General features: G+C 47.2%; 1 protein-coding gene across 6 annotated transcripts in view; it reads right to left on the bottom strand.

Annotated features, from left to right (window-relative positions):
• The window catches only part of HM13 (histocompatibility minor 13), a 32,158-nt gene extending 21,914 nt beyond the window's left edge, over positions 1–10,244 (bottom strand). For 4 of the 6 annotated variants that reach the window (XM_084854529.1, XM_084854527.1, XM_084854525.1 and 1 more), the window contains exons 1-2: positions 10,057–10,244; positions 7,437–7,535 (exon numbers count right to left, since the gene is read on the bottom strand). In XM_084854529.1, the coding sequence (XP_084710655.1) occupies positions 7,437–7,535; positions 10,057–10,230 (273 nt within the window). In that variant the 5' untranslated portion in view covers positions 10,231–10,244. Of the gene's footprint in view, positions 1–7,436; positions 7,571–10,056 lie in introns of all 6 variants that reach the window. The other 2 variants (XM_084854531.1, XM_084854530.1) reach the window with 2 other exon arrangements.
• Positions 10,245–15,234: the final 4,990 nt, after the last annotated feature.

Below are 15,234 nucleotides of genomic sequence, written 5' to 3'. Positions count from 1 at the left end.
GTTTGGGCTGAAGTGTCATGAGTACGCAGGTGATACTCAGCTCTACTTCTCATTTCCATCTGCACATCCCAGGGAGTCTGTGGAACTCTTGAACAGTGTCTGGAGGCTGTTTTGGAACGGACGAAGGTAAACTTAATCCAGACAAGACAGAGGCATTGTGGGTTAGGAAACCAACTACTCCGGATGGAGGTTTATAACTGGTCTTAGATGGGGTTGCACTCCCCCTAAAAGACCAAGTGCGCAGTCTGGGAGTCCTCCTGGACTCTGCGCTAACTGGGGAAGTCCAGATGGTTGCAGTGTCCAAGAGTGCCTTTTACCACCTTAGGCTGGTATGCCAGCTGTGGCCCTATCTGGAGCGGATGGACTTTGCCTCAGTTGTCCATGCACTAGTAACGTCCAGGCTGGACTACTGTAATGTGCTGTATGCGGGGCTGCCCTTGAAGATGATCCAGAGACTTCAGCTCGTGCAGAATGCAACCACCTGAGTGTTGGTAGGGGAGAGGCTATCTGATCATATAACACCTATACTGCGCCAGCTGCACCAGTTACCAGTATGTCTCCAAGCCCAATTGAAACTGCTGGTTTTGACCTTCAAAACTTTAAACAGTTTGGGATCAAATTACTTCATCCATGTCAGCCTGCCCATAATTTAAGATCAGCAAGTTCTCATTTGCCCACCTGTGAGAACATTTAGGTGGGTGACCACATGTGAGAGGGCCTTCTCTGCAGTGGCCCCACACCTTTGGAATAAGTTACCAATGGTGGTCTGCCATGGTCCATCATTGCTGGCTTTTAAGAACGCCTTGAAAACATTATTTTACCATGGCCTTCTCCTGATACAATTGCTGCTGTTGCTATTGTTGTTGCTTGTTTTAGCATTGGTTTTTATTGCTCTTTTTATTGCTGGTTTTTATTGTATTCATGTTTTTATCCCTTTTAATATCTTAATGGTTAAGTCTTTTGTTGTTGTATGCCGCCTTGGGAGAGCTTCTGCCCTGAAAGGCAACCAAGAAATATTTTAAATAAGCAAAAATCTGTCAGTGGACTTCCCTACCTGCAGTAGCAGCACTGCACAGCTGGGTCTAGCTACCCTTTTAATTTTCCACAATGCCCCAGAGCAACACTTGGTCAAGGGAATTATGGGAAATGAAAAGGGTAGCTAGATTATAAATGAATGAATGAGTGGGGCCCAGGGGGGTAGGCATCAGCAGTGGGCCCTGGCAGCTGCCCAAGGATGTCAGATGCTGATGCCAGCCCTGATCCACAAAAACTTTCCAGAGACAGCGAGCAAACAAGGTGAGGCAAGACTGCTGCTCCTTCTCCTTGCTCTCATCACTGCTCACTTGCTTAAGAGGGGTCAGGTCAACAGGTAGCAGCAACAGCTTGGAGGAACAGCAGGGCCAGCAAGCTCCAGCAGTTAGCAGTGGGCCCCAGGGGTTGGGGGGAGCCTCGGCAGGTGCACAACGGCACCAACACCCACACTCCCCGCAATGCCTACCCTGGTTTCAGGCCTGGGACCATCTTCTCCATCCTTCTTCAATTAACGATCTTAGGAGGAAGAGAAAGTGTGGCATGTGGGTCAATTGCAAAGGGGATTGTTGAAACCTTCAGGCAACTCCTGCATATATAGGGATGTCCTATGCAGATGACAGCTGCCTCAAACAGACAGACATCCCTCTCACCACTTGGGACCAGGGTTGTCATGTCACTTAACACTACAGCACCGAGTTAGATCACAGACTCGCCCTTCACTTGCATATTTGTATTACTCGCGCAGGTGCACGTGCACACACCCTCACACTCTCTCTCACAGACACACGCGCGCGCACACTGAAAGGCACCTGTGAATGATTGATGAAGCACTGAAAGACGTCAAGCATTTGGCCTCCATCTAAAATGGTGGGGGAAGTATGAGCCTCAAAGGCTTAGGCACGACACCAACACCCGCACGCTTGCTTGGGAGAACCATCCACTGAAATCAATGGAACCTGCTTCCAAATAAAGATGCCAATGATTGAGCTCCAAATCCTTTTTGTGATAATGCCGCATGATGTATACTGGACGTTCATGACCAACAATCAGATCTTATGAGATATACTCAGAACTCCTCCAGCAAGTTCAGTGGGCCTTGTGTCTCCACAAGCAACATATCTATGCTGAAAATTGCACGAAATCATTGTGCCGTCTGTCCCAGATGACAAACACACCCACACCAAGTGCAGTAGGGGGTGCTTTCATCACAGGTGAGCTTCACAGACTTCCTATATGGATATATTTCCTCTTTTACTAGGCAGACCTTAACACAGCTGGCTTGGGGATGCTGGGAGTTATAGTCCAACACATCTGGAGGGCATCAGGTTGGGGAAAGTGGCCTTAATATGTCCATGCCAATGGTTCTTGGAAATCCTGTCTGGTAACATAAGAGACTGCAGGTAGTTCAACAGGATGTTGAGGAAATTAGCAGGAATCCTTTGCAGAACTAATTGTTGCAACCCCAACTGTTGCATCACATTCTGCTCCCCAGCTTCAAACCCACGGAGTCCTACATAGCAGCACATAAGGCTTCAAACACATTTAAGACTGCTAACTGAGATCACCAAAGAACAAACTTACTCTGGCAAAGGGCAGTGCAGTTCTTGGGCAATAACTATACTATGTCAGACCAACAGTCTCCCAGTTGCTTCAACAACATTAGGATGCCTCATCTCTAAGGAGTATCATAGCCACTTATCAGGTGACTTTGCCAAAAAAATCTGTGTAGCCTTTTTTTACCTGGAATTTTCAAACAGCCCCATCTATTGCATCCTCTAGCAGCAAAGGCTCTAAAGGTTAATTCTGTGCTGTTAAGGGAGAGCCAAAGAGGAACTTTTGACTGAAAAATACACATTGTAATTACAATGAATGTCTTCTAATATTACAACCGTAACCAACTGCTCCTGGGTACTTTGATATACCCCTGATCATTTCTGCAGTTTTTCATTGCAGAAACAATGATATCTCCTGACTTTAGGTGCAGCTTACCTAAATATCTAAGATACAAACCCTGCAAGATGAACAAACATCACCCAGGAAACATTTGCCAGTTAGAACCATTTCCTTGCCAGCCAGTACAGGCTGTAATTGCTAGTTGCCCAAGGCTGGCTTTAACTGGCAAAATCCAGGAAGTTCAACATCTTGGATCACCCCCATCATCTCCAGGGTCTCAGGCGGGGATTCCATCTCTCTGTATTGTCAGTGGGCACAAGGAACAGTGTTTCCCCAGTACACATTCATTTGGACAATTGGTGGATATGGTTCTTATTTCAGCTAGCTTTTAATATTTGATATGGTGCTTTTATTTGATTCTTCAGCAAAGGAGATCGTTACCTTGTCGTGGTGCTGGAGCTTGAGCACCTCAATGACGTCATGAGCTAAACCGTGAAGGGACACCCAAGACGGGAAGGTCATGGCAGAGAGGTCAGACTAAATACGATCCATGGGGAAGGGAACGGCAACCCACCCCAGTATTCTTGCCATGAAAACTAAATGGATCAGTACAACCTGAGATATGTCGGTATACCATCAGAAGATGGGACTCCCAGGTCGGAAGATGGTCAAAATGCTACTGGGGAGGAACAGAGGATAAGTTCAACTAGCCCCAGATGTGATGACGCAGCTAGCTCAAAGCTGAAAGGACGGCTAGCTACCGACGGTGCTGGAGGTGAACGACAAATCCGATGTTCTAAAGATCAACACACCATAGGAACCTGGACTGTAAGATCTATGAGCCAGGGCAAATTGGATGTGGTTATTGGGGAGATGACAAGATTAAATATATACATCTTGGGTGTCAGTGAACTGAAATGGACTGGAATGGGCCACTTCACATCAGATGACCACCAGATCTACTACTGTGGACAAGAGGACCACAGAAGAAATGGAGTAGCCTTCATAACTAAAAATAAAGTGGATAAAGCAGTGCTTGGATACAATCCAAAAAATGATAGAATGATCTCAATTCGAATTCAGGGTAAGCCATTTAACATCACAGTGATCCAAATAACGCCCCAACCACAGAAGCTGAAGAAGCAGAAGTAGATCAGTTCTATGAAGGTCTGCAGCACCTACTGGATAATACGCCAAAAAGAGATGTTATCTTCATTATAGGAGACTGGAATGCTAAGGTGGGTAGTCAAACGACACCTGGAATTACAGGCAAGCATGGTCTGGGAGAACAAAATGAAGTGGGACATAGGCTGATAGAATTTTGCCAAGACAACTCACTGTGCATAACAAACACTCTCTTCCAACAACCTAAAAGATGACTTTATACATGGACTTCACCAGATGGTCGACACCAAAATCAGATTGACTACATCCTTTGACGCCAAAGGTGGCGGACATCTATGCAGTCGGTAAAAACAAGACCTGGAGCTGACTGTAGTTCAGGTCATGAACTTCTTGTTGCACAATTTAGAATCAGACTAAATAGAATAGGGAAGACCCACAGATCAGTTAGATATGAGCTCACTAATATTCCTCATGAATATGCAGTGGTGGTGAAGAATAGCTTTAAGGGACTAGATTTAGTAGATAGGATCCCAGAAGAACTATGGACAGAAGTTCGCGACATTGTTCAGGAAGCGGCAACAAAAAACGTCCCAAAGAAAAAGAAAACCAAGAAGGCAAGATGGCTGTCTGCTGAGACACTGGAAGCAGCCCAAGAAAGAAGGAAAGCAAAAGGCAACAGTGATAGGGGGTTGTTGTTGTTCAGTCGTTAAGTCGTGTCCGACTCTTCGTGACCCCATTGACCATAGCACACCAGGCCTTCCTGTCCTCTGATATGCCCAATTAAATGCAAAATTCCAGAGGTTAGCCAGAAGAGATAAGGAATTATTCTTAAACAAGCAATGCGCAGAAGTGGAAGAAGATAATAGAATAGGAAGGACAAGAGACCTCTTCCAGAAAATTAGAAACAGTGGAGGTAAATTCCAGGCAAAAATGGGTATGATCAAAAACAAAGATGGCAAGGGCCTAACAGAAGCAGAAGAGATCAAGAAAAGGTGGCAAGAATATATGGAAGATCTGTATAGGAAGGATAATAATATCGGGGATAGATTTGACGGTGTGGTCAGTGAGCTAGAGCCAGACATCCTGAAGAGTGAGTTTGAATGGGCCTTAAGAAGCATTGCTAATAACAAGGCAGCAGGAGATGACAGTATCCCAGCTGAACTGTTTAAAATCTTGCAGGACGATGCTGTCAAGGTGATGCATGCCATATGCCAGCAAATTTGGAAAACACAAGAATGGCCTACAGATTGGAAAAAATCCACTTATATCCCCATACCAAAAAAGGGAAGCACCAAAGAATGTTCAAACTATTGAACAGTGGCACTTCTTTCACATGCCAGTAAGGGAATGCTCAAGATCTTGCAAGGTAGACTCCAGCAATTCATGGAACGAGAATTGCCAGATGTACAAGCTGGGTTTAGAAAAGGCAGAGGAACTTGAGACCAAATTGCCAATATCCGCTGGATAATGGAGAAAGCCAGGGAGTTTCAAAAAACATCTATTTCTGTTTTATTGACTATTCTAAAGCCTTTGACTGTGTGGATCATCACAAATTGTGGCAAGTTCTTGGTGGGATGGGGATACCAAGTCATCTTGTCTGCCTCCTGAGGAATCTGTATAACGACCAAGTAGCAACGGTAAGAACAGACCACGGATCAACAGATTGGTTTAAGATTGGGAAAGGAGTACGGCAGGGTTGTATACTCTCACCCTACCTACTCGATCTGTATGCAGAACACATCATGCGACGTGCTGGTCTTGATGAAGCCAAGGCTGGAGTTAAAATCACTGGAAGAAACATTAACAGTCTCCGATATGCAGATGATACCACTTTGATGGCTGAAAGCGAGGAGGAGCTGAGGAACCTCATGACGAAGGTGAAAGAAGAAAGTGCAAAAGCTGGGTTGCAGTTAAACCTCAAAAAAACCAAGATTATGGCAACCAGCTTGATTGATAACTGGCAAATAGAGGGAGAAAACGTGGAGGCAGTGACAGACTTTGTCTTTCTAGGCGCAAAGATTACTGCAGACGCTGACTGCAGCCAGGAAATGAGAAGACGTTTACTTCTTGGGAGGAGAGCAATGACAAATCTTGATAAAATAGTGAAGAGCAGAGACATCACACTGACAACAAAGGTCCGCATTGTTCAAGCAATGGTATTCCCCGTAATAACCTATGGCTGCGAGAGCTGGACCATAAGGAAGGCTGAGCGAAGGAAGATAGATGCTTTTGAACTGTGGTGCTGGAGGAAAATTCTGAGAGTGCCTTGGACTGCAAGAAGATCAAACCAGTCCATACTCCAGGAAATAAAGCCAGACTGCTCACTTGAGGGAAGGATATTAAAGGCAAAACTGAAGTCCTTTGGCCACATAATGAGAAGACAGGATACCCTGGAGAAGATGCTGATGCTAGGGAAAGTGGAAGGCAAAAGGAAGGGGGGCCGACCAAGGGCAAGATGGATGGATGATATTCTGGAAGTGACAGACTCGACCTTGGGGGAACTGGGGGTGGCGACAGCCGACAGGAAGCTCTGGCGTGGGCTGGTCCATGAAGTCACGAACAGTCGGAAGCGACTGAACGAATAAACAACAATGGTGCTTTTATGAATTTTATCAATGGCTACTAGTCCTGATGGCTATGTGCTACCTCCAGTACCAGAGGCAGTGAGCCTATGTACACCAGTTGCTGGGGAACATGGGCAGGAGGGTACTGTTGCGCTTGTATAATGCTTGTGAGATTGCTGTGGGCAGCTGGTTGGCTACTGTGTGAACAGAATGCTGGTTTGATCCAGCATGGCTCTTCTTATGTTCTTATCTGATCTATTACTCTTAAATATTTCAATTCGTTTTTGAAAAAAAGATATCCTACTGTTTTATTTGATGTCTGCTGTTCCATTGTTTCATTATTATATTGTTTTTAATGTTGTATTTGGTTTATTTTATTATGTAAGTCACTTTATTGTTTATGAACAGAGAAGTAGGCTAAAAGTAATAAACTATACTAAAAATCACCCCCAAACGTTGCACTACTTGTGTGAGTAGATCCCTTATGTGAAAGCATTGCACGCTCTTGTTGAAAGCTAGAGACCTCCGATCTGTAGCTACTTGCTGAACGTCAGGAAAGAGTTGTTGCCAACATCAGACTGAACCCAGCACACATAAACCCCACTCCCATTACGCTACAGCCCCAATACTCTGGGATCCATATTCTTAGAGGTCAGCTCACAACACCGCACTCAAGTCTGGCAGCCGCAAGTCAGTCAACTATTACTTACAGACTGTCAGGAAAGTTTCTGCCACTCTCCCTCACCACCCACAATGTAACATTACTGGACCAGCTGCAAGCCAGCAGAAGGTTAGAACAAGATCCCCAGTGGTTTTACTTACTTTGAAGAAGAGATAAAGGCCTAGGAGGGTGCAGCTAGCGACGATAGGAAAGCGGGCAGCATCTCGACTGGTAATGGTCTCTGGCATATCTGAAGCATTCTAGAGGAGAAATTGGCCAGATGTTACCCCAGCACCTTAGGGTGAGAAGAAGAATTCAGAACTGTAGAAGCAGAGCTGCAGAGATAGCCCTTCACCTGCACAGTGATTGAAGTTCTCTTCTCCACTGGAAGCAAAATACTTGTGATGCATGACAAATATTTCACCTACCTACACACATCAGATTCTATAAGCCCCAGAAATGCTGCCTAATCAGATACTTAATACTCATCACCAGAGGCAAATTAGCTCCCCCACTGGAATGTGCCATACGGAGTTTCACTCTGTGAATCAACATGCTTTTTGATTACTGTTTTCTCATTTCAAGGATATTCTTGCTACAAATCCTTTTTTGTGGTTGGAATGCCTTGCTGGTTGGGGGAAAAGCCTGGAATCATTTTGGTGCTTTTTTCATTAGACGTAATGCCAAATTCCCCCCCCCCCATTTTAATCCCCAGCACCTGCTTATATACCAGGCTTGAAAGTTGCCCAGAGAGAGTGAAAACCTGTAGGTTGGAGGACAATTGGTTAGAAGACCACCAATGTGTCACAAACAAAGAAGTGTGCAGCCTGGCTAGTAGCTTTCATGGACTTATTTGCAGGGGGGAGGGGGAGTTATACCACCTCTGAATCAATTACATTTCTAACTGTCTTGGACTGGAGCCACTAACTGAACCCATGTATATATTTGTAGCACGCTCATACCACAGGTTAATTATGCAGCACCACTTTTGCCTTAAAAAAAAAAGCCTGCCAATTTCAATGCATGAATCCATGCGCATCCACTGCAAACAGGAAACATTTCCCCACCCGCACCCCTATTGACACCCTACACTCACTATTTCATAAAGCACAGAAACCTCCAGAGAGTCACTAGCATCACTTATGCAAAACATGATCTCTATGAAAGTAGCAAAAGATCTTCCTCAGCTCATGGCTGGACAAAACCTCCAGCCCAAGGCAGCATTCAAATGTCTAAAGGAGGAGCTTGTTCTCCAGCTTGGCCCTCTTAGCTGTTAACACATCAGTCAACTTCCTCCTGCTCAAGCTCACACCCTGCAAAGCTCCCCCAAGGTGCATTCAAGGCAAAAAGCAAAAAAAAAAAAAGGGGGGGAGGAGGAAGCCTTGTAAAAAACCCACTGCACTGACAACAGTGTCTGTTCCTTCAACTTGGAGGGGAGGAAGAAAAGGAGGAGCATTTGCAAGAAGGCACATGTTTCAGCTCCTGATGAGGGGCTGAGGCCAAGGAGAGGAGACAGAATAGCTTCTGGGGGTGGACAGAGAGGAAAGACTCTGGCATTTCAGGCACAAGATGCCAGGAGAATGCACAGGAGGCATACTGTTAACTCACTATACCAGTCTTCCCCAGCCTGGTGCCTTCCAAACGCACTGGACTACAACTCTTAGCATCCCTCAGCCAGCATTGCTCATTCACGAAGCTGAGAGTTGTAGTCCAACACATTTACAGGGCACCAGGAGTTGCAGCCAAACCAGGCTGGGGAAAGCTGCACTCTATGTACCTGGGGGAAGCAGAACGTGTGAGTTACATGGACAGGTTGCAACAGTCATGCCCGTGAATGAAAGGACACATGAGGGGGGATCCTTGAGCGCTGCATGTGTGGAGAACACACCATCATCATGCCACATATATGGAACAGGGAGGAGAAGATGACCTGGCCCTTTAACACATGCACAACTATAAAGGGGCACCAGGAGGAAGCAGGGGAGAGAAAGGCAATGGCTGCAGGTGCGAAGCTCTGGAGGGGAGGGGAGGCCACAGGGGAGCCAAAGAACAGAAGAACTCCATGAAAGTGATGCTTGTGGGTTCCCGGTCAACAGCTGGTTGGCCACTGTGTGAACAGAATGCTGAACTAGATGGACCCTGGGTTTGATCCAGCAGAGCTCTTCTTATGTTCTAGACTAGCATACCAAAACATACAGTGACGGCCACCAATTCGGATAGCTTTAAATGGGGATTGGATAAATTCCTAGAGAAGATGACTATCAATGACTCCTAGGCTACAGGCTACCCCCAGTACCAGAGGCAGTATGCTTATGTACACCAGCTGCTGGGGAACATGGGCAGGAGAGTGCTATTGCACTCATGTCCTCCTGCTTGTAGGTTCCCAGTCGACAGCTGGTTGGCCACTGTGTGAACAGAATATTGGGCTAGATGGACTCTTGGTCTGATCTAGCAGAGCTCTTCTGCTGCGCTTAAGCCCCCAGGTGTGCTCTTCAGGTAGGCTGCCCCCACACGGAGGCTTTACCTAGCTGTCAGGGGCAAGAGCTGCTCGTAGAGCCTCCTTCCTCTTCCATGGGTCTGGCCGGCCCTTGCCTATTCTTTTTGGGCTAGCAGCCATCGGCGCATCATGTGGCGGGGAGTTCCACCGGCTAACTCGCTCGGAGGCGCGGGAGGGGGGGCGCCGCGGCGCGAGCGGGCCGGGGTCCTTCGCCCCACGCCCGTGCAGGGGCCTACCTGCCTGCCAGCTGCCCCCCCGCCCAGCCCCGGCGCCCCCTCACCCACCTTCCCTTTGGCGCAGGTGACGGAGCGCAGCGCCCCGAAGAAGATGGGCAGGAGCGCCATCAGCACCAGGCTGCCGTAGGCCAGCGCCATGCCCTCAGGAGTGGCGGGGGGCCGCGACCCGGCCGAAGGAGCCTCCCCGGCCCCGCTGCCGTTGTGCGCCTCGGCCTGCTCCATCGCCTCCAGTCCCCAACGCAGTCCGCGCTTCCGGCCCGGCAGGAGCAGCCGCGGCAGCACTCAGGGACACGTTCCCTTAAGGGCCGGAAGTGCGTCGCGGCGCAGGCGCCCGCCCGCCCCTTGGATACAGCGCCCGGCCTCCGTTGCTAGGGCGCCTGCGGCTTTGGGCCTCGTCCCGGCGGAGGGGCGCTGAAGGGGGGGCGCAGCCGGGCGGGGGGCCTCCCGCCGCCCCGCTGTGCGCCCCCGTCCCGTGGAGCCCCCGTCCCTACCGCCAAATGCCACGATGGCCGCCAAATGTAAAAGGGGGTTAAGCAAGTTCGTGGAGGAGGACGATAAGGCTATCGGTCAGGATGGCTAAATATTCGCTGGCATCCAATGTTAGGCCAAAGTCCCGTTCATCCATAGAATAGCAGGGCTGGAAGGGCCTGCAAGGCCATCGAGTCCAACCCCCTGCTCAATGCAGGAATCCAGGCCAGAGCATCCCTGGCAGGTGGCTGTCCAGCCTCGTCTTGAAGGCCTCCAGGGTGGGAGAGCCCACCGCCTCCCTGGGGAATGGTTCCACTGTCGTACTGCTCTTAACGGTCAGGACGTTTTTCCTGATGTTCAGCCGGAATCTGGCTTCCTGTCACTTGAGCCCATGATTCCGTGTCCTGCACTCTGGGATGATCGAGAAGAGATCCTGGCCTTCCTCTCTGGGACAACCTTTCAAGTACTTGAAGAGCGCTATCATATCTCCCCTCAGTCTTCTCTTCTCAAGGCTAAACATGCCCAGTTCTTTCAGTCTCTCCTCATAGGGCTTTGTTTCCAGTCCCCTGATCATCTTTGTTGCCCTCCTCTGAACCCTCTCCAGTTTGTCTACATCCTTCTTAAAGTGTGGTGCCCAGAACTGGACACAGGACTCCAGATGAGGCCTAACCAGTGCTGGGTGGAGGAGACCTAGTACTTCCCGGGATTTGGAAGCTATGCTTCTATTAATGTGACCCAGAATAGCATTTGCCTTTTTTGCAGCCACATCACATGGTTGGCTCATATTCAGCTTGTGATCTACCACAATTCCAAGATCCTTCCTACATGTAGTGTTGTTGAGCCAAGTATCCCCCATATTGTAACTGTGCAGTTAGAATAGACCCATTCCAATGGGTTTATTCTAAGCAGGACTAACGTTGAATACAACTCATTACCTCCAGGATCAAGGGCAGTGTGCCACTGAATACCAGTCGCAGGGAATAAGAGCAGCAGTTCACTATTGCGCTGGTGCCCTGCTTATGGGCTTCCCACTGAGGCATCTAGTTGCCCTCTGTGGGGACAGAATAGTGGACTCAACAGGCCTCTGTTCTTATTCGGGGACTTTAGGACCTTCTCCTCAAGTATGGTTGCCTAGCTTCCAGTTACAGCAGAGAGGTAGTCACAGCAGACCTCTTGTATTCTACAGTGTTTTGCCCCATTGTGTAATTAAAAAAACCCCCACACCTCTGTACCTTTATATGCATTTGGAAGGCTGTGTTGCATTAACGATACTATGCAGAATCCTTAGTCACTCGGTCTCAAAAAGGATATTGTACAGCTACAAGACATTTGGAAAAGGGAAACTAAAAGGATCTGGGGGTTGGCACACTTCCCTCTGAAGAAAGGCCCAAGCATTTGTTTGTTTCTTACTTCAGGAAGGAAAAAGACAGTGGACAGAGGTGTACAGAATTATGCATGCCAGGGATAAAGTGGATAGAGATAACATTTTGTTCTTCTCCCATCATACTTAAAGTCACCGAATGAAATGGATAGGGCAGCAGATGCAGGACAGATGAAGAGGAAGTCTTTCCTTACACAATGAATATGGAATATGCTCTTGCAGGAGGTGATGGTGACCAGGAGCTTTAAAGGAGGACAAGACAAATCTATTGAGGAGCAGGGGTTATTCTAATGGTAAGAGCCATTAATCAGTGGAATAGACTGCAGACTCAAGAGGTGGTGGGTTCTCCTTCTCCAATCCCTTCACCAGTGGTATTTAAGCAGAAGCTGGACAGTCGTCTGTCAAGGATGCTGTAGTTAGCAATCTTCCCCAACCAGGTGCCCTCCAGATGTGTTGGACTGCAACTCCCATCATTCCCAGCCAGCATAGCCATTGGGAGTTGCAGGCCAACACGTCTGGATGATATCAGGTTGGGGAAGGTTGCTGAAGTTGCTTCCTGCATTGTATATCCTGCACTGAGCAAGGGATTGGACTTGATGACCTCCAAGGTACCTTCCAACTCTAAACTTCAATAATTCTATGAATGGCTATTAGTCATGGTGGCTATATGGAACCTCTGTATTCAGAGATCACTGAATATTACTGTTCCTGGGGGACAACTGTGGGGACTGTTGCCTTCATGCCCTACCTTTGGGCAAAAGGATCTGGCTGGCCACTGTTGAAAGTGGGACTCTGGACTGGATGGACCTTTGGTCTGATTCAGCAACAGAGGATGCCACTGAATGCATAGAACAAAGTGGCTTATAGTCCATTAATGCTTATAACAGTTAGACTTTTGAGACAGCACAAGTATCTTTGTTGTTATAACTCCCAGTTGTTCCTCCTATTGCTCCTCTCCAGATCTCATCATCAGGCAGGATGTTACAAAAGGCAGGTTGTTGGTGGTTGGGCAATAGTGGTGGGGTGGGGGGTGGGAGGTTGACTGAATGTTATATTCAGGATGTCTGCATAGTCAGAGTCTTAAGATGATGTGGAAGAGGAGGGTTTGCAGACATCGACCTGGTTCCCACAGTCACCACCTGCTTAAACAAAGCCCCAGTGATCATGTGAATCAGGCCATTCAAATTGGGCGCTGCCAGGTGATGTGATTGTTTCAGGTTTCAGTGCCCCTAAGGTTATGGGGAACAAGAGAGTAGCAGACAATTGTTGATCCTCCATTTTAGAAAATATAAAAATGCAGCACTTTCCCCCCACTGACCTGCTCTTTGTAACATCTTGCCTGATGACAATATCTGGGGCTCTGGAAAGCTTGCACATTTTTGTGATCTTTGAGTTGGCCTAATAAAGGTATTACACTCTGTGGATTTTGGAATTTTTCTTATGGCCAACACAGTTGCCTTTGTTTTTTGTATTTGTTGTTGTTTTTAAAAGGTGGCAACCAACCTTAGGACTCCTGACCCTGTTTTGTTGTTATTATTACCCCAGCCTTCCTCTCAATAGAGGGTAACAACTGAGTGGCTAACAATCTCAGTAAAAATATAGCATTGAAACCAATCCTGAAAACACAAATAAAATCATGAATAAATAGCAAATACAATAACATCAACCAGCAGCTGAATTAGATGACTACCATCAACTTTCCCTGTGTTCCAAAAGCCTGCAGAAACAAATATGTTTTTAACTGATGTCTAAATGCAATCAGTGAGGTGGCCAGTTTAATCTCTATAAGGATGGGGTTTCATAATTGGGGAGTCTCTAGACAACATGCCGTGAGAATTGAGAATAAAACTGCCAATATCATACTGCCCCTATACAAATCTATGGTGCGACCACACTTGGAATCCTGTGTACAGTTCTGGTCACCACACCTAAAAAAAAGATACTGTAGAGCTGAAAAAAGTGCAGAAAAGGGCAACTAAAATGATCAAGGGGCTGGAGCATCTCCCCTATGAGAGAAAGTTACAACAGCTGGGATTGTTTAGCTTGGGAAAAAGGAGGGTCAGGGGAGACATGATAGAGGTCTACAAAATTATGCATGGTGTGGAGAATGTGGATAGGGAGACATTTTTCTCCCTCAAAATACTAGAACCCAGGGTCATCCTATGAAGCTGATTGGTGGGAGATTCAGGACAGATAAAAGGAAGTCCTTCTTCACACAGCGCATAGCTAAACTGTGGAATTCACTACCACAAGATGTAGTGATGGCCACCAATTTGGATGGCTTTAAAAGGGGATTGTACAAATTCCTGGAGGAAAAGGCTATCAATGGCAACTAGTCTTGATGGCTATGTGCTCTCTCCAGGACCAGAGGCAGTGAGCTTGTATACACCCGTTGCTGGGTAACATGGGTGGAAGGGTGCTCTTTCATCATGCCCTGCTTATGGGTTCCTGGTCGACAGCTGGTTGGCCACTGTGTGAACAGATTGCTGGACTAGATGGAGGCTTGGTCGGATCCAGCAGGGCTCTTCGTATGTTCTTATGAGGGGCGAGGGGCAGATCTCTTTATCCTTTAAGCATCACGGCCTCTAGAGGGCAGCACAAACCCATTGCATGGACTGGCCCAGAGCCCTTCCCAAACTACCAACCCCCTGTTCTCTGCCAGGGTGTGTATGCGTGCCTGTGTTTGGTGCTGTGCAGTTAGGGTGACTTCAGATGCTTCCAGATGAAGGGCTCCTAGTGCTACAAATCAAAAGGCGCTATGCTTCTAGTCCATCTTTTCCTTCTTAGCAGGCTTTATGCAGTACAAAAAAAGATGGAAGCGGTGGGAAAACGCGGGGGGGGGGGTTACAAGTAGGAGACAAGTATGTCTGGAAACACACCCACACACCCACTTCCTATTTGAGGCAGGGCAATTGCAGAATAAAAGCCTCATCTGGAAGCACACTCTGCTTTTCTCTTTCGTGGCATTTTAATTTTAGGGCAGGTCACTGCTTTTTCAGCCTCTCACAATGAGCTGAGATAAAAAAAAATAAGATAAGATGGGAGTTGCTGGGGAATATGGGTAGGAGGGTGCTGTTACACTCACGTCCTGCTTCTAGGCTTCCTGCAAGCAGCTGGTGAACAGAATGCTGGACTAGATGGACCCTTAGTCTGATCCAGCAGGGCTCTTACGTTCTTATGTAATGACTGGCAGGTTCAAAAGATCAGCTACTGCTAATGTAACCGAGTGAGTTTGTATAGTGACTTATTACTACTATTTATAACTTTATTTCATTCTGTCCTGAAGATTCAGGATGGATTACAGTGTAACAGCAAAAAAAAGGGGGATATTTATTTGTTTATTACGTTTCTATACTACCCAATAGCCAGAGCTCTCT

Source organism: Heloderma suspectum, chromosome 4 (genome assembly GCF_057233095.1).
Source record: "Heloderma suspectum isolate Gila_16-S chromosome 4, 16-S_ref, whole genome shotgun sequence".
NCBI lineage: Eukaryota > Metazoa > Chordata > Lepidosauria > Squamata > Helodermatidae > Heloderma > Heloderma suspectum.
This window is presented reverse-complemented; position numbering and strand designations above follow the sequence as displayed.